Source organism: Culicoides brevitarsis, chromosome 3, assembly GCF_036172545.1.
Source record: "Culicoides brevitarsis isolate CSIRO-B50_1 chromosome 3, AGI_CSIRO_Cbre_v1, whole genome shotgun sequence".
NCBI classification, from domain to species: Eukaryota; Metazoa; Arthropoda; class Insecta; order Diptera; family Ceratopogonidae; genus Culicoides; species Culicoides brevitarsis.
The window spans coordinates 20,976,542-20,995,301 of record NC_087087.1 but is presented as its reverse complement, the minus strand read 5'-3'; the positions used below and the strand labels follow the sequence as shown (position 1 = coordinate 20,995,301).

At 28.0% G+C, this 18,760-nt stretch overlaps 3 protein-coding genes across 5 annotated transcripts; 1 reads left to right on the top strand and 2 right to left on the bottom strand.

The window, feature by feature from the left end:
* Positions 1 to 2,048: 2,048 nt before the first annotated feature.
* LOC134834651 (uncharacterized) lies at positions 2,049 to 8,786 on the bottom strand. Of its 3 annotated transcripts, none has more exons than XM_063849389.1 (9): positions 8,412 to 8,782; positions 7,921 to 8,028; positions 7,725 to 7,861; positions 7,408 to 7,654; positions 5,886 to 6,313; positions 3,752 to 4,010; positions 3,599 to 3,697; positions 3,462 to 3,523; positions 2,049 to 3,353 (listed from the first exon to the last, which is right to left on the bottom strand). In XM_063849389.1, exons 1-9 carry the CDS (start codon positions 8,505 to 8,507, stop codon positions 2,456 to 2,458), a joined length of 2,334 nt encoding a protein of 777 aa, XP_063705459.1. In that variant the 5' UTR covers positions 8,508 to 8,782; the 3' UTR covers positions 2,049 to 2,455. The 3 variants fall into 3 exon arrangements, with proteins under 3 accessions (XP_063705459.1, XP_063705458.1, XP_063705460.1); XM_063849390.1 differs by having other exon boundaries at positions 2,952 to 3,125; positions 3,199 to 3,523; positions 8,412 to 8,786; XM_063849388.1 differs by having other exon boundaries at positions 2,049 to 3,523; positions 8,412 to 8,781.
* Positions 8,787 to 9,227: 441 nt separating this feature from the next.
* LOC134835829 (ubiquitin-conjugating enzyme E2-17 kDa) lies at positions 9,228 to 11,987 on the top strand. The gene is made up of 6 exons (XM_063850810.1): positions 9,228 to 9,371; positions 9,443 to 9,611; positions 10,302 to 10,365; positions 11,072 to 11,103; positions 11,563 to 11,746; positions 11,813 to 11,987. The coding sequence occupies exons 2-6, from the start codon at positions 9,588 to 9,590 to the stop codon at positions 11,950 to 11,952; spliced, it is 444 nt and encodes a 147-aa protein (XP_063706880.1). The 5' UTR covers positions 9,228 to 9,371; positions 9,443 to 9,587; the 3' UTR covers positions 11,953 to 11,987.
* Positions 11,988 to 12,662: 675 nt separating this feature from the next.
* LOC134835828 (histone-lysine N-methyltransferase E(z)) lies at positions 12,663 to 15,775 on the bottom strand. Its single transcript, XM_063850809.1, has 5 exons — positions 15,569 to 15,775; positions 14,729 to 15,507; positions 14,324 to 14,499; positions 13,011 to 13,897; positions 12,663 to 12,951 (listed from the first exon to the last, which is right to left on the bottom strand). Exons 1-5 carry the CDS (start codon positions 15,685 to 15,687, stop codon positions 12,765 to 12,767), a joined length of 2,148 nt encoding a protein of 715 aa, XP_063706879.1. The 5' UTR covers positions 15,688 to 15,775; the 3' UTR covers positions 12,663 to 12,764.
* Positions 15,776 to 18,760: the final 2,985 nt, after the last annotated feature.

Here is an 18,760-nt window from a genome sequence, read left to right as displayed (position 1 = left end):
ACCATTGGAATTTCAATAAAAAAAACCATAAGATATTTGAATGAAAAACTGTGTTCAAAATGTAAATAAATGCGCTCCAGTTTATCAGCTCGATAATTGATCACTAGTTTCGCTTTATATATTTTGTCCACATTTTGCGATTAAATTTTGAAAAATAAGGAGAAAATAATTTTGCAAAAGCAAAAGTTTCTTCTTTTCGACGGACATAAAAACATTCAATTTTTTCATTTTATTTCGGAATGCACCATGTAATTGAAACTTTAAAGCAAATAGTTTAGAAAAAAAAACAATTTTCTTATTGAATTATTATTTTATTATTTGCATATTGACTATGTGTTGTGAGGCAAGTAAATACTATTCCTAAAAATGTTTCACATTATTTAAATAAGTACTCAAAAATTAATAAAGATGATGGAAATCAATAATATTATTGAATTTTCTTCCATCTTTTTACTATTTTTTACGAGCTTTAATATTCAATAAAGTATTTCAAAGACATTTTAGATCTTTCATTTGGACAAACTTTCGCAACAAACAAAATGTCAATAATTTTTAAACGACCTTTTTTGAAATTTTAAAATTTTGGGCGAATTTGCAAATGACAAAAACAAGTTTTTGATGATTTTAGTCATTTTTCGTGTGTTTTGAAGGTCAAAATACTATAAGACCATTATCATTATTCTATTATTCTCTCCTTGGGTTTTTGGAAAAAGTTAGTTTTTTTTTTTAAATTGCACTTGTCTTACTTGAAGATAACAATAAATTTTTCATGCATAATTTAGTTGAAATATGCTTTCGATAAACCAATTTAAATAACTTTCAATCAATGATAAACAGATAACACAAAGTAGAAGTAAAGCAAGTAGCCTGTAAATTAAATTAATTTGGTAAAGCTATTTATTTTCGATATGTAAATTTAAGTAACAATTGCTCTAACTTGAATCACAGAAAATTATTTGTGTATAGTATTAATTAAACATAACATTTTTGTACAATTCAAACTCCGATTTTAATTATTTTAGCTATCAATTGACCAACAAATATTTTGTTTTTCTAATGAATCAAAGTCGGCCATACCTTCGCCACCTTCACACTCGAATTTGCATTTTGTATCATTATCAGTAATTTTACCGTCAATACTATCAAAAAAGTCTGTATAACAAGACTGAATGTTTTTATTCTCTGGTGAAAATTTTTCGTTTTCAATTTTTAATGCTTGTTCGCAAAGCAATGAACTTTTTAAATCTTTTTCATTCTGATCAATGCTTTTAAAATTATGCGTATTCAAAACCTTAGTATTCACATGTTTCCAAGTACGGGAAAATATTGGACTAACTTTGCTTAATAACTTGAATTTGTTTGTTTCATCAAATACTTTCATAGAATTCGTTTGCTCTTCATTTTTTTGTACGTTAAATGACACAAACAAGTTGTTTTTGAAAATATTTTCATTTTTTTCTAAATTGACTAGAGAATTTTCATTAACGGTTCCCGAACTATTATTTTCAAGTGATACATTAAGTAAACACCTTAACGTATTATTAACTGTATTTTGGCTACGCTTTATATAATTAGAAAGTAATAATCGTTGATTGAACACATTTTCACAAAAAGCCTGAAACGAAAATCAAAAAAATATTATTAGAAATTTAGCTTGTTGCAATTCAACAAATTAGAATATGTTGTTAACATTGTATTTTTCTAATTAAATCAATTTTGTTGTTTATAAAATGTTTGAAATAACTTTTAATACCGTAAACAGAAGTTTTGTTAAAGTTTACAACATTTTTAGTATTTGGGTTTTTCAAACGAAAAAAAAAAAATAATATATTTATTATAAAATATAAATTCAAAAATAATAATAAAAAAGAACTTACAAAACCACATATATAGAAAACAATGATAAGATAAAAAGGCAAAATTCGTTTTTCCTCTATGTAAATGAACTCTATATATTTTTGTTAAATAAAATAACTAATATTTATAATATAAATAAATCTTTATTAAAATACGAATTAAAATTATCAACGCGTTTATAATACTTAGTGAATAACAATATTTGCGATGAGGCACGTATGCAAGTATGTAATGTAAAAACTTTATTATAAAGAAAATAAGCGTGATAGAATTTTAATAGAAAACATTAATTTGACGTTAACGAAATCAACTCTCAATGAAATATATTCATTATGTATATGTTTTTTCAAAATTTCCATTAAATTTTTCATCGAATCATCCAATAAAATGACAAAAACATAAACTATTTCTTTAATTCAAAAAAATGAGAATATATCGGTCAGTCAATTTTTTTCAATTTAGGTATCCCAAAACTTTCTAATACTGTAAATAATTTGACATTTGGAAACGCAGTTGATTATTATTATTTATGTGCATATATATCGCATTTTTTTTAAATTGATCATACCGATAACAAAAGCTTTTATACAAGTGATATTTAAATTTTTAACCAATTCCAAAAATTTGCCCTTAGACCACTTCGTACCTTATTAACTTCAGATGAATCTTGTTTCTCTATAGGGTTCAGATTATTGGAAGTCGACGAATTATGTCTGCTCGTACTAACGTTGATTGAGGAATGAGAAGCATGAGTGTTTCGGTGAGCGCTGCTATTACTTATTCTGCGCATCGGAATAACTGGATGTGCTCGACCTGTAAAACTACTACTATTTCCGACACTTCGTATATTTTCACTTGCTTCTTTTTTTGTTTTATCATTTACGATATTTGTTGGTGATAATGAAATTAAATTATTTGAAGTGTTTAAACTTGTATTTGGTGTTGGACGGCTTAATGAGTCCCTTGGTTTTACTTTAGATACAGATGTAAGATCACGTTTCGCCCTATGTAAAACAGGCGAAGATATAGTTTTTATTGCAATTTTATTGCTAGAAGACACAGGTATTGAGGACGCATTGCTGTATTTTTGACGTTCTAATGAGACATCCTTGCTCCGCCAACTTTGTGTCGCTTCACTTTTTTTTGAACTAAGACACACATTTTCGGGAGTAGATGTAAGCTGCCTCGTTGTGGTTTGCGTCGGTACAGCTTGTAAACTGCTAACATTTTTATTTAGACTACGATTAGATGATGGTCCTGAAGACGTTCTTGAAAATGAAGTTTTTCCAGAAGGAGGTTTAATTATTACGTTATTTTTTTGGCCTGGTAGTGGTATTTTACTTGGAGGACGTTGCTTAGATATTGGTGAAATAGTATTTAACTCGCCATGATCTTGTGCAGACTCGGTACTGCTACTATGATTTAAATTAGGGGCATCTTCCATCACAAGTGGTGTCATTGCTTTCATACTTGGGGTGCTTATTTGATTGACATCTCTATACAAGGAAATTTGTGATTCAGAAGTTTTAATAACACTAGATGAAACAGGTGGCAAATTTATTATATAACGTGTTGGAGTTTGCTCAATACTTAAATATTCAGACCTTGATTCGATTATGCGAAGTTGTGCACGTGTACCTTCTAACTCGATATTTTTTTCTTCAAGCTAGAATTGTACATTCGTATATTTATTTATTTATTTATTTTTTTTTTTCAAAATAAGTTGAAGATTTAATATTACCTGAAATTTCAAATCCTCAATATCTTCTTTGGATTTTTCTAGTTGGTCTTTAAGTAAATTTTGTGTTTTGATCACTCTTTTAATTTTTTGTTGTAGACTCTAAAATAAGAATCAGCTATAAAAATCTATATTTTTGTTAAAATATTAATGTACCTGATTTTGAACCGTAGTTGTTAAAAGATGTCTTTGAAGCTCTACGACGTTATTTTCAAGTAATATGAACGCAATTTTTTTTGAATCAATGTTTTTTAAACGATTTTTACGTGTTGGCGTGTTACATCTATCCAAATGTTGCATGTTAGTTTTAATGTCTTCTTTATTATTATTTTTTCCTCCATGACTTAGTTCAAGTGGAGAAAAGTACGTGTCTTTCCTCTGTTTTATTTCATAGTCACTAAATAAAGGTTTCAAACTAGAAGAAAAAAAAAGTGCCCTATATATATTCTCTGAAATGATAGTTTTCGATTTGTGTTTATGCCAATAAAATTTAATTATTTCACTTCAAAAAGCAAACTATAAAACAGATTTTTTAAAGATTGCCATTTTACATAAATTACACAAAAATTTAATTTTTTTACTAAATTTTTGACGTTTCTGAACGTTAATCGTTAATTGAAGACATTAAAATAATTTTAGCTTTTATTATTTTAAGTTTTTAAGTCAAAACTTTAATAAAATTTCACAAAATAAAAATTTAAGAAAAATTAAAACATTTCTTCACGTGACTCAACAATTTTTTCATCAAATTTTCGATAGATAATGCAGTTTTAAAACAAGTTAAGTTCATATCTAATATAATTTTAATTTTTACTGGACATTATTATCGTTTTTTAATTAAAATAGGGTTCGTCCCATGCACATGTCGACATGCATATGTCGACATAAATGTTAACATATATGCTGCATGAAAATACCATGTCGACATGTAAAATTGACATGGAAAAAAATTTAAACCAAAAATTGAATATTTTCAATTGAATTAGTTTTTTTATGAACACGGTTCTCATTTTATGTTTATTTTTCGAATTCGTCTTTTCTTAACTTTAATTTCGAGTTCAAAAATTTAATTTTATTTTAAATTTAATTCAATTTAAGTGACATTTAATCAAGTTTTTGAATATCGTTATTAAAAAAAATTACTTTTTATTGACAGAAAATGAAGGCATTAAAAAAAATGTTCAAATGGTTAAAAACTAAATTTAAAAATTTATATTTTATTATATTTTGTGTTTTAACTGATAAAAAATACGTTTTCTAAAAAATACTAAATTTTCGAAAATCTAAAAACGTGCTGCATGCATGCCGGCATATGTCGACATATTTGCATGTCGACCTGCATGGTTTTTTCCATGCAGCATATTCCGAACACTTTAAAAAAGTACCAAAAAAAGTCAAAATTTTTCCTTATTATTTTATTATTTTTATTTTTCCCCCTGAATTTTTTCGGCAAAACGGCAAAATTTAATGGCATTTAATGGTAATTAATAAATAATTAAATTTAATGGCATTTGTTATTTCACTGTATTAGAATGTACTGTTTTCTTTTTTTACTACAATTTACTGGGATTACGATCTACGATCTACTTTTATTTCTTACATTTTTACCCCCAAATTTAAATAGAAAGAGAACCACAAACTTTTAAAGGTAATTTTTACCGCATTTCGAAGAAAAAATGCGGTATTATGCTGGAGATGTCGTACGTCATGTGTGGCCTAATTGGAATGCACCCGGAATGCAGCCGGAATGTCGTTCGGAATGTCATCGGAATGTCGGAATGCAGCCGAAATGTCATCGGAATGTCGGAATATACCCGGAATGCAGTCGGAATGCAGCCGGAATGCAGCTGGAATGCAGCCGGAATGTCATCGGAATGTCGGAATGCAGCCGGAATGTCGGAATGCAGCCGGAATGTCGGAATGCACCCGGAATGCAGCTGAAATGCAGCCGGAATGTCATCGGAATGTCGGAATGCAGCTGGAATGTCATTGGAATGTCGGAATGCAACCGGAATGTCATTCGGAATGCAGCCGGAATGCACTCGGAATATCCGGAATGTACTCGAAATGCACTCAAAATGGTTGCATTCCGGGTGCATTCCGAGTGCATTTCGAGACATTCCGGGTAAATAATTAAATTTAAAATATCCCAATTAAATAACAACATTAAACTTATACACCTGAAATGCGGTACCGTTGAACGTACGCTGTACGGATACAGCTTGATCTGGTTTACATTTTTTTAATCAAAATAAATTTGTTAAGCAGGAAAATAAGTAAAATACTGTACCATACGTCACCGCTGCTGTCAAAAATATGCATATCGAGATCATTAAGTTTTGTTTTAAGATCTTTGTTTTGATTCATTGTGATTTTTAGTTGATGTCCCAATTTGAGTCTTGATGCAAGTAACTCTGCTATTTCATTCTGCATTTTTGATTCCTTTATTTTTCCTGTTAAAGTTTCTGCTTCCATTTCAGCCAGTTTACTTAGAAGGCTATCTCGTTCTGTTCTCAGTATTCGAACATATTCATTTACAGTAGATATATTCTTTCCGAAGGTCTTATGACTTGTTCCATATTTATTCACGAGCGTTTTACTTTTATTCACTGTCCTTGAATGCTCTACTTCTTCTCTTAGCCTATTACTTTTTCTGTGTATTACGTCTAACAAATTCCACAATTCATCTTCAGTGCTTCGATTCATAACAGCTCCCAGCTACAAAAAAATACATATACAATTTATAATAGGTGATTTTAATATTCGAACGTTTTGTCTGTGGTCCAACTTCCATCAAAAAAGTCGTCGACAAAACATTTGAAAATATAATTTAATCGTGTAAATATGTATTAACCATTACTATTCTATGTATTATCAAATAAGGCGAATAAATTTAATATATCCATTTTTTGTCACCCCCCCCCCTCTGATTTTGTCGAAAAAATTCAGGGGGAAAAATAAAAATTAAATACAAAAAACAAATATTTTTGACATATTTTGGAATTTTTATATTAAAAAATCATGAAAAATTAATGTTTATGGTAAAATCATACAAAAAACCAAAGAAATTCGCTTAATTAAGACATTTTCTATTGAAATCTTGAAAAACATTTTTTTGAAAGTCACGTGACCAAATTTACTTTTTTCAAAAAATTTTATTTTGTGGAGATTTTGTTTGATTTTGAAAATTTTCTTTACTTTTAAGTTTAAATTTTAAAATTATATTATCTAAAATTATATAAATGTTAAGAATCATCGTTTAACGTCTAAAAACGTTAAAAATTACAAACAAAAAATTCAAAAATATTTATTTTTTTATTTACCCCCCCCCCCCCTCGTAAAAATCCTCATGGGACAAAAAATGAAAATATTAAATTTATTCGCCTAAGTAAAATAAGAAAACAAAATAATATTTTATTGTTTTTAAAATATTACTGCTAAAACCGCTCCAATTTATTTTTCGAAGTTTTTATTTCATGGTCTATTTTCAAAACCTAAAGTCTAAAAATGAAGCAAAATAAATTAAACTCAAAAATAAGGTACAAATTATTAACCTCTTGATGAATATTTTTAATGTTAATGTAGAAAAACCTACTTTGAGATTTAAAATTTAAAATGAAAGTAAAAAAATAAGAATTTCATAAAATTAGATTGTCAAAATTTTTTTAAAAATATGCTTAGTAATTTTTTAGAAACTGTAATTCTTGACGATGAGTTTAACTTTTTTTAAACTAATAAATAAATTTTAAAAGATTTTGGGGTGGCTTTAGGTTAAAATAAAATCATCAAATTTATCTGCTATAAAATCAAACCTGCGATGCACCAACGTTAGATGAGGCACTATGTGTTTCTTTAGAAGAATTAGTTTCAGTTGAAAAACCTGAGTCTTGTACGACACTTCCGGTTCCTTCTCCACTTTTTGGCTCTTTAATCATTTGATTGTGTTGCTTACTACTATTGGAATTACTTCTGCTTCTAACAATTGTAGAGGATCCTTCTAAAGTACTATCTTTTTGACCTATTTTTCTTCGGACTCTAATACCAGGTTCCCATTCTCTCCTATAAATAATAAAATAAAACATTTGTAGGTAAATACATTACTTTTGATTGAAAACAAAATTTTACAAACCTCAACAAAGAGGACGATGTTAATTCGTTCACTGTGCTAGTGCTTGGAGAACATGTTATTTTCGATTTAAGGTCTGGAAACGTTTCAATCACCAAATCTCTAAACTCAAGTAATGCACCAACTTCATTTTGTAATTCCTAAGAAAATAAAAAATTGTAAAATCTCCACATAATTATTCGAATAAAAAACCTTTAACCTGTAAAGACTTTGTTTGCTCAGCAATATGGTTCTGATAATTATACGAAGACCGAAGTGATGATCTTGTTTGTATACATTCCATGCTAGATTTTGATCCCGAATGTGTCTAGGAATAATTTATGTACTATAAAATTAGAGCAATATAAAAATAATACTTATAGGAGAAGAAAGTCTAAAGTGTTTAACGCACTCAAACTTTTTATAGGTTCCGCTGTTTTTCTAAGAACTTAAATAATGCAAAGAATTTTTTTGTTTGATCAATAATGATGAGGTCTTGTATGAAACTACTACTAGTTACAAAAATGTTGTTTTTTTTTAATTTAAAAAAAACACTTATTTAATTTTATAGAATCATTATTTACACCACTAATTGGGCAAGAATTGAAAATTAAATTGTCGTGATGTTATGTATTTTTATAATTTTATATATATGTAAATATATCAATAATAAAAAACAATCCACCTAAATTTTTACTTTATTAATTATACCTTGAAGCCAGGTAATAACGGCAAAGACCTAGGCTGACAACAGAATTCTGCATATTCAGGCTTATTACATTTTCTCGGTGTGTGATGATCAGACATTATGTATGTATCTCAAATTTATCCATTGATTCTCAATTCAAATCATAATGGACAATTGGACAATGTTATATGAGTTTTTCACTTATTTTTGTTCAATCATACTTATTAAATTTTTGTTATCTTTTGTATTGAGATTACTGTCTGAGTCAATTTTTCTTTTTTGTTGAAACTAATTTTTAAAATAAAATATCAGCAACACATATTTATTTTTTACATTTCTTGGTTTGTTTCACATTAATGGAACTAGAAAGCTGTGACTTATTCAGCTGTGACGATTAAACAAAAACTTTGATTTACAGATATGTAAATAATTTGTTCAGAAAATTTAAACTTTTGAGGAAATGAAAAACATTAACTGAATTGTTTAATACAAGTTAATATTTTTATTGGTTGAACAAAATGATTCTTAACACTTTAAATGAGTTAATAAATTTTCTGATTTCCCTTTTTTTGACGTAAATGTGTTCCCATCTAACAATTACTCTAAATGTATAAAATTTCCCAGCTTTATTTAGCTTTATTTAAAATAGGACTAGATATCTATAATGTTAGTTAGAGATGGTCTTGATTGAAAATTGACCTAACTTGAACTGTTGTTTTTTTTTAATTTATCACAAATTTAACAAATACTTAGGAATCAAATGAAAGTCTTCAAAATTTTAACAGTCGACTTTTGACAATCTAATTTTTGAATATTATTTTTTTTTAGTCTGGGACAAATAATGTCAAAACGTCGATTACGTTCCTTTTTCTTGTCTTCTACAGATTAAAAGCTGGTTTTATTAAAATAAGCAAAGAAAAAATCGTTTATCATAATATCAATCAAATCTACTCGGAAAAATATTATTTTTCTGTAAAAGCTAGGTATTTTTTGTCAACTTTTTAATACTAAAAGCTATCTCGATTTTTTTTTTTAATTTTTCGATATTTTAAAGCTGAGGAGATTTTGTCAGCCATTAAAATTTTCTTCAGTACATACAACCATTGTCCCCGTGCTTATAGCAAAAGTGAGTTTGTTGAAAACAGTGTGCTCATATAAAACTGAAATTAGTTGGCTAGAGCAACACAGAATACTGTAAAATGGCATTAAAAAGAATTAATAAGGTAAGGTTCACGAAAAACTAATATAAGTAATTAATTAAATGCGTTAGCTCAGTTAAATACAGAAAGTGAAAATTCAATCAGTGAACTCATAATTCGTCATCATTCTTACATACAAATCGGCTTAATATTATTTTTCTATTTCTCTGAATATGTATTTTTATTTTATTTTGTATTTTTATTTCATATATATATATATATATGATATAAAATAATATTGTAAACTAAAGGATTTTTGATATGTGCCAAGAGAAAAAAGTCTATTTAGAAATATGGAAGGAAAGAAATAAGTTAATTATAACTCTCACAGATGTCTTGGCATTGAAAAGCAAGGGCATTAATTTATATTGTATTTTCTACGAAAACTTAATTGTAAAACATATTTTGCGAAAAAAAACACATAAAATTATATTCTTAACCGTAACACTAGCGAAAAAATCTTTTAAAAAATAACTCTAATAACAGTAGAAAAATATAATATATACGTATTTTAATTCAAATTTTTGCGTAAATATATTTATTTAAAAATTAAAATGTCTGACTTGAGTGCGCATCCTTTCATATACAAATTGTATATGAAAACTTAACAGTCAGTAGAAAACCAAGCAAACAATATGAAAATCGATAATCTTTAAATGTAATGCATTCTATAACGCATGTAATTAATTCTAAGTGTTTTCCTATGAATTGCAGGAGCTACAGGATTTAGGAAGAGACCCCCCAGCACAATGTTCGGCAGGACCTGTGGGAGATGACTGTAAGTTTATAATTTTATTAAAGTTAAAAAACAATAAACTTACTTTTTAATTAATTATGCTTGTAATAAGTAAATTTTTAACCAACATACGACGAACTTTTCAATTTCTAAAATAAATATAATATCTAAATATCTGAATATATTACCTAAAATAAATGTTAGGTATGTTAGAGAATTAAGAGATATTTCAAACTTATTATTTTATTAATTTGAAACTAAAACCTTTTTAGAAAATATAGTCCATATGAATGAAAAAAATTAAAATAGTTCCATAAATCTTTGAACATAAAATAAACGAAAGAAATATGTGTCGATAATAATTTATAGGTGAACTGCTACATAACAAATTAGTGCCATTTTAAGATCGTTATGCCATTTCGTTTAGATATTAGATTAGCTAAAAATAAATTAGAGATATCGTGAAATCTCTCTTCAATTTCTATTTTAAAAAAATATAAGGAGAAAAACACGTTTCTTTTTCTCTAAATTTTTATGAATGACGTATTCACTGTTTGAAAATAACACAAAGATATAAGTGACACATGTGAATATGTAGCTATACTAAGTTTTAAATTGAAGATATTTCAATATTCAAAATAAAGAATTAAATGAATGAACAGTATTATCTAATATTCAATTTCAATAATACCTACATAAAAATAAATAAAACAAATTTAAATTTTTTTTCCTATCGCTATATTTTCAGTGTTTCATTGGCAAGCCACTATTATGGGACCTGTAAGTAACAAGAAGTTATTTAATTTTTTTTATTAGATTCTCCATTTTACAAGAACAACATTTCTAGTTAAAGTCTGACATAAGTATTACAGAATATTATTACCTAATTTTCATTCATCAAAGATACATTTTCTCAATATCGAGTATGTAATTAATTATTTAATTAATTTTTTAAATTGTAAAAAATACTTAAATTCTTTTGACTTAAATTCTTTATAATTCCTTAAATTACGTTAAGAATCAAATAAAAAATAGTACATTTTTACTACACTGCAAGATCAGATCAGCCTTAATTTTACTAATCTATAATGCTTGTGCACTAGAAATGTGAAATGCTCCAAAGACCAACCCAAAAATGCTTATAAAAAAACAAGCGTGGCTCTTGTCACAATATTACACATTTTAAGAACTTTACTTACGAAGCACTAGACTACTCAAACTGTTTATTAAATTTTTCAGCCTGACAGTCCGTATCAAGGAGGTGTATTTTTCTTAACTATACATTTCCCAACAGACTATCCGTTTAAGCCACCAAAAGTGGCATTTACAACACGTATATATCATCCTAACATAAACAGTAATGGATCTATCTGTCTCGATATATTAAGATCTCAGTGGTCGCCAGCACTAACAATTTCAAAGGGTTAGTTTTTTTTTTTGAAAACAATAAGTGAATAAAAATCTAATAATTATTTTATTATTATTTTAGTTCTACTATCAATTTGCTCTCTGTTATGTGATCCTAATCCGGATGACCCACTTGTTCCAGAGATTGCCAGAATATATAAAACTGACCGAGATAAATATAATGAACTTGCTCGAGAATGGACACGAAAGTATGCTATGTGATGCGTTCCCAATGAAGAAAAGCAGATGATCCGTCATAAATACAACAGCAACATCATAAAAATGTAATTTTATTATGAAAGCCACCCAATCCATTGTATCCCAAAATCACTTATTTAGCAAATAATACATCAAGAACATTAATTATTTTTTTAATACTGTACTATTAAAAATCTTACTTGTTTTGTATGCTTAAAAAACTTCTCAAAAATACAACATTATTTTGGAAAAACAACAAAATTATCAATTAATTTTAACATAACAAGTAGGACTTTCAAAATAAAAAAAAATCACGAAGAGTTTTCTTTCAATTTATATAATACCCGTTTGTTTTGTTTTGTTAGAATATTTTCTATTGTATGCTACATAAGTACTTTCTTTATACTATCTGAAAGAATACTTTGAAATGAATAGTAAAAAAATTGTCTAAAAACATTTATGAGTTTAAACAAAATATAAATTCAAAATATTAAAACAAATGCTGATAAATTTTATTTTACTTCGTAACAAATCTGTGTCATTTTTTTAAACGTACTTATTTGGAGATTTTTGTGGTATACTTTTGTCCTTAAATGAAAGAACATATTTCATATGAAAGGTGGTATATATTTCGATTGAAGGTAAAATAATCTGGAAGGAGTTAATGAATATGTGAAATTTCGGCATAAAACTATTAATATTTGAAGAGACGAGATAATTAAAAAAAAAACAAATTTCAAATCAAGAAGTTTTATTCAAAAGTTTGTTTTCAAAGTAAATTAAAGTTAGATATTTTATGAATCATTTCAATTATTTTTATAAATATGTAGTATTGATTATAAGAATTCCATCTCACGTTCGATGCCAACAAATTTAAGTTGTTCAGTTGGCCCATATCTGTAATCAAAGAAAAGTTCTTCACCAGGTTGAATAGTGCGCTTTGCAAATATGCCAATTCGATGATCTCCATTAACCATCATAACTTTAGCATAGCAATTAGGATTAATGCTGTGGTTTGCAAACCTATATATAATAATAAATGAATATAATAATTAACTTATCATGTTTATTGCTGCATTTACCTTATTTTATTTCCCTTTCTTGTTGCATCCACAACAAAGTCATTGTTCAAATTGAACAAAAAGCTACAAGCGTATTTGTCGTAAACTTTTCCGCGCCTATCCGCTTCATCTTGGGAAATTATTTCTCCGCAATACTCTGAAATGAACTCATTTTTCTGAGCATTTTCTTTTAAAAATATACCCCATCCTGCGACATCACTAGGCGCCATCAATAGATGCTTATGTAATTGACGTTGTACTGAAACATTTTTGCAGTTGATTTTATTCAAATCAAACTGATGAGCCCCACATATTTGACATAAATCGGGATCGCATTCTCGAACAGCTAAATAGCAGGGACATTGTTTAGTGTTGCACTGTCCTTTGCATCTACATCCGGGGAAGCGATTTTGACAATCAGAATTACAGTTGCAAAATTTTTCGCAAAAATTTTGTGCCGATAAACAAGGACACGATTCATCACATGGTCCTTGATGGTCACAAGGAGTAAAATTGGAAACGTGATTCGCACCTGACTCTTTTTTCAATTGAACCTTTTTACAATGCAAACTCCAGAGTCTGTGTTTCTTTTTCTTTTTTCTCGAAGGGGTGACATGTTCTTTAGCCAATTCAATTTGTAAAATATCAGCGGCCTCTTTTTGAGCGAATCTATAAACTTGTTGACACGTTTTTGATAATAATGTTCGAGCAATTGCGCAATAATTGTTCAAAAAAACTTTATGAATAGTTCTGAACAGAGATTGATCAGAGCCAGTCCATTCACATTTATCGTCAGTAGTGTTCATCAGTCTCATAATTGATGGTGGCTCTACGTTTCCTATTTCCACTTTAGCAGTATTCATATTAGCTGGATAATCTCTGCTATAGCGACTACTGTCATTGCTATCCTAAAATATTTACATATATTTTTTTTTAATTTAGTTCTTTAGGTCGCTTCAATTTTTTTTTTGTTTTTGTGGGTTGATATAAAAAAAACATGACCAATTCGAGATGTTTTCTTACAATTTTTTCATAATTTAAAATTATTATTCTATGGAAATTTTCATCTCTTGCTTTAAAGGAAATTCACTAAATTTTTGCAAAACTTTTTAACTGTTATTTTTATGAATTTTTTATCATTTTTTATTCAACTTTTTTTTTTTTGAATTCATCCATATTCATTGAAAAAATGATAAATTATAAAGGATTATACAATTCCTAGTCAAAAACTGGTTTGAAATTTTGAAAAAATCTCTTGGAACAAAAACATCGAAAAAATTTGGAACGACCTTAAATAAATTTAAATTTAATAATGATCTAGTTGTATAAAACACCTCTGAGCTCGCATCATTACTGGAATCGTTTCTGTTTTCTTTTTTTGCGGCTTCAATTTTTTCCTTCATTCCTTCTAAATGCATGTAACAATCAAATCCGCATGGATTCAAAAATGGTCTCAGTTCTGGTCCACGACGTTTTATCAAGTTTGGGCCTGGATCACCGACTTGTAGACCTATAAAAAAATATTGCAGATTAAATCTTATCATAATTCGTCATTTAATTGAAAGAGAAAAAAATTCCGATTCATTTTTGTTCGATTGGTGCTTTGGGGAAGCTTACCAAGAAACTGATGTCCTTGTTAGCGTTAAGATTTAAATTTTGAATTAGTAATTTGGCATCGTTAGTAAGTTATTAAGTATCGTATGTAAATGTTTGATTTGTTAAAATAAATAAAAACTTACGGTGAAGAAAACAATCATAAATGAAACATCTACGACAAAATAAAGTATGAAAAGAATGCAATGTTTGCTCTCGACAAACACTTTCTGCCGTTTTTCCATCAATGTTCGGAGTGCATTCAGGCATCTGTTCAGTTGTTTCTGTTTCAGTCAATTGTGCATAACGTTCAAACAATTCATCTGGACTTCCATTGTTGGGAAATTGTGCACTAATTGCTTCAAATATAACATGTAAAACTTTGTTCGTCTTTGAATTGGTATAACCTTCATTTTCAACTGAACTAAAACCATTATCTGCATCCTTCATTTTATCATCTCTTCTACGAAGGTCTCGATGTTCGTTTTTGCTAATATCAGCATCTACATCTTTGTATCGCATTAGCGCCTGCACAAGCTCGACGAATAACCCATCGTCTGTAAATCCAGGCTCTCGGTCTCCATGAACCTTTCCATCATAATTTTTTATCAGTTCTTCTATGAATGTCCCGTCTTGATCGAGGACTTCATCACCCATGTATGGTATATTATGTAAAACAGTTTCATCCTCAACCATAAAATTTTGTTGAGTAGGGGCCCAAGTATACATTGTAGGAATTGGTGTAACTGCATTGATAACCAGAATGGGAACAGCTTGTTTCTCATTGTTGTTTGTAATTTCACTGCGCTTCATGACATCTACATGAGAATATTTGGCGTATACAGCTTTTTGTTCAATATTCCAGTCCAGATTGACTTCTTGTAACAAACCGTTTTCCTGCATTAGTAGCTCAGCAGATATAAGTCTTAAAAAAGCAAAGAGATTATAATAAGGATTTTGGCGGTATAAGTCACAATAATAGAAACCTGTTTCTATTCCATACTGCACGTATTTCATCACTTCTCTTGATACGATTTTGATGTCTGATTCGAATAAATTCAATTTTCACCCTTTTCTGCCAATCAGCTAACTTATTTTTCGCCATGATTGCTTTTTTGTATTATTATTTAAATAAATTGTGATTAATTTAAGTATGTTTGTATTATGTCTATGAGAAAATCACTCTCCTGTTAATTCAACTCACTCAACGATGACAACAACCCATATGGGGGTCGGTCCGAGCGAATACAACAGTGAGTCGTATGAAAGTAATAAATTTGAATTAGAAAAAAGGCAAATTTGGTTATTATAGGGTCAATAAATAAATACCAATGTATTTCAATACATATAGCCACTCAGAGGTAGGAAAAGTTATTTTTCTCTGAATCCAAATTCGTTTCCCAAAAGTTGATTTTCAATTTACCCCAAGATGCTTAAAAATATCATACATTTTATACATCATAGAAGCATTTTAGAAAATTTATATTGTCTAAGTAGATCTAGATTATTACCATTTTCCCTTTAAAAATCCACAACCGTTAACCCATTTTTCAAACAGAAATTCACTCTCGAAATTAGTGTATAAATTTTGCCGCAACTTAATATGCTTTTTTATTTAAATTCCAATGTTTTCTGTCTTTTTGTCACGCTTTTAGTTCTCTACTTCCCACAAGATGGCGTTGTTACTTAACAGTGCATTTAGGTAGCGTACCCATTGGTAATTCCGAGAGAGACCAAGATTGTGCATTGGGTTAAAGTTTTAGAATATGCATTGAGGCAAGGTTTTAGAATGTGCATTGGGGCATTGGAGCTTCGAGAAACTTCATAGAATGTTCGAGAAACTTCATAGAAGCTTCGAGAAACTTCATAGAATGTTCAAAAATTTCTTAAAACCTCATCTTTTGTAAAAACTAAAAAGTATAAAATAAAAAATTATAAAAAAAAAAATTTTAAAAAGATGCTTTTTTATTTAGGGCCCTAAAAAGTTGAAAATAAATGAAAGTTTTTCAAAATTTAAGCAAAAGAAAAAAGCATGAGAGGCCAAAACTTCAAAAATAATTTCAAAACTTCAAAAATAACTGATTGAAATAAAATTGTTGGACTCGAATGTTTTTTTCTTTTGTTTAAATTTTGAAAAATTTTCATTTATTTTCAACTTTTTAGGGCCCTAAATAAAAAAGCATCTTTTTAAAATTTATTTTTTTTATAATTTTTTATTTTATTATTTTACTAGGCTTAAGGAGTAACTTAAAGGTAGGCTCCGAAACTTGTACAAAATTTATAATTTGAATTACATATTTAAATTTAACATAAATTTAATTAACAATTTAAAAATTTTATAATTTAAATATGAATTGATATTTAACAACTCTTTTTACCCTTTTTTTACTCTTTTTAACAACTCTAACAAACATTTTTTTTTATATGAACATGTTTTTGAAACAATTTAATTGTTTAAGTACGCATAGTTAGTACATTAAAACTAATGGACATAATTAATAAACTTTGGACATAAACTTTGTTTAAACCTTCAAATTTCTAAATGACAAATTTATTTAGTGTCCCAAGCAGGTGCCCTCAAAAATTCACTGAGCTCTCAGAAGATCCCAAAGGGTTTCTAAAAGATCTTAGTAATTTTTAATAGGTCAATTGATGTACAACATCCTTGTTTTTCGTTAATATGCAGGAGAAAAAAATAAGGTGTCAGGAGAAAAGTTTTTCATGATTTTGAGTCTCGAACGGATGACCTTACGCTTATGAGTCAGATACGCTACGTGAAAATACGAAAAAGCCTTGGACTTTCATGACACTCTAGCTGCCTCTTGCTAAAAAAAGATGTCCGTGTGAAATCAAATTATACTCATTTGGAATTGACATCTTATTACAAAAGGGTTCTCTCTTCTGAACCTATGGAAATTCAAATGGCAACCAAGTAGTCTTTCTACTTGGTTAATAGAAGTGAGAAGCTCTTGACTCATAGGAAAGCTGTCTGCAGTATTGTAAAACTATCAATAGAAAAATTAAAATGACTTATAAAAACATAATCAGTGAAATCTCTATGTTTGTCTTCTAATAATCATTTATATGTATATAACAAATAGCAACATATTTGCATGAAACTGAACAATGACAGATCTAGCCGAAGCTTTAATTAGATTGAAATAATGTAATTGCATGCTTTATGGATCGAATAATTTATATGTGAATGCTCATCTGTATTCCCTATTTTCCTTATTCAAATATAATATCTAATGTTTAAAATAAATAAGAACAAACCGTCATGATAAAAATAATAAAAGGGGGAAAATAATGCAAAATAGGAACCGAATCCTGTAATACTATATCTATGCCTTAAATTGTACAATTATATTTAGGGTGAGGGTGTCAATAGAATTTATTGAAATGACAACACATACCGTTTATTAGCTCCATTGTGAAGCAACATAACAGTAATAATTAGAGTATGAATACAAAATAAACTAATATTACGGTGGTCGATGTTAATTCTAATCAATCAAAGCAGGTTGTTAGATTAAGTCGTTAAAAATGGAATGTTTCTTCATATCTAACATACATGTATAAGATACATACATGTTTGTCTTGAAAATGTTATTATTTTGTTAGATCAAATAAAAGCAAGGTATATTGATGCTTAAACAACTTAAAAAAGAAAACAATTTTATAAGTGTAGTAATGTTATATTTTTTTTTAATTCTACAAGTAGTTTCTTAAGTCTATGTATAATACCTATGTACCTATAATGTATAATATGTTTATTAAATCTATCTGTTTAAATACTAAAAACTATTAGAAACTATTTTACAATACTTAATTTAATGTACGTTTACAATAAAACATTATTTGAACATAAATCAAATCATATGTAGGAGCTTTTATTTATTCATGATTAGTTATGTATTTAGTCTTACTTTTGACATTTTTTGCAGTAAATACAAACTACTTAGGTCTGGTCATTGAATGTATTAAATAAATGAATGTATAAAAAATATATCAAAATTATTGTATTTTTAAGATTTTCAAGAAAATTATTTTCCAAGATTTATGTATTTTCACAATTTACATATTTCTTCACAAAGAAAGTGTGAACATTATTGTTATAATTATTGCTATTGCAAAAATATTGTTTTTCATAGACCATCGTTTTAAAAAATTTTTGA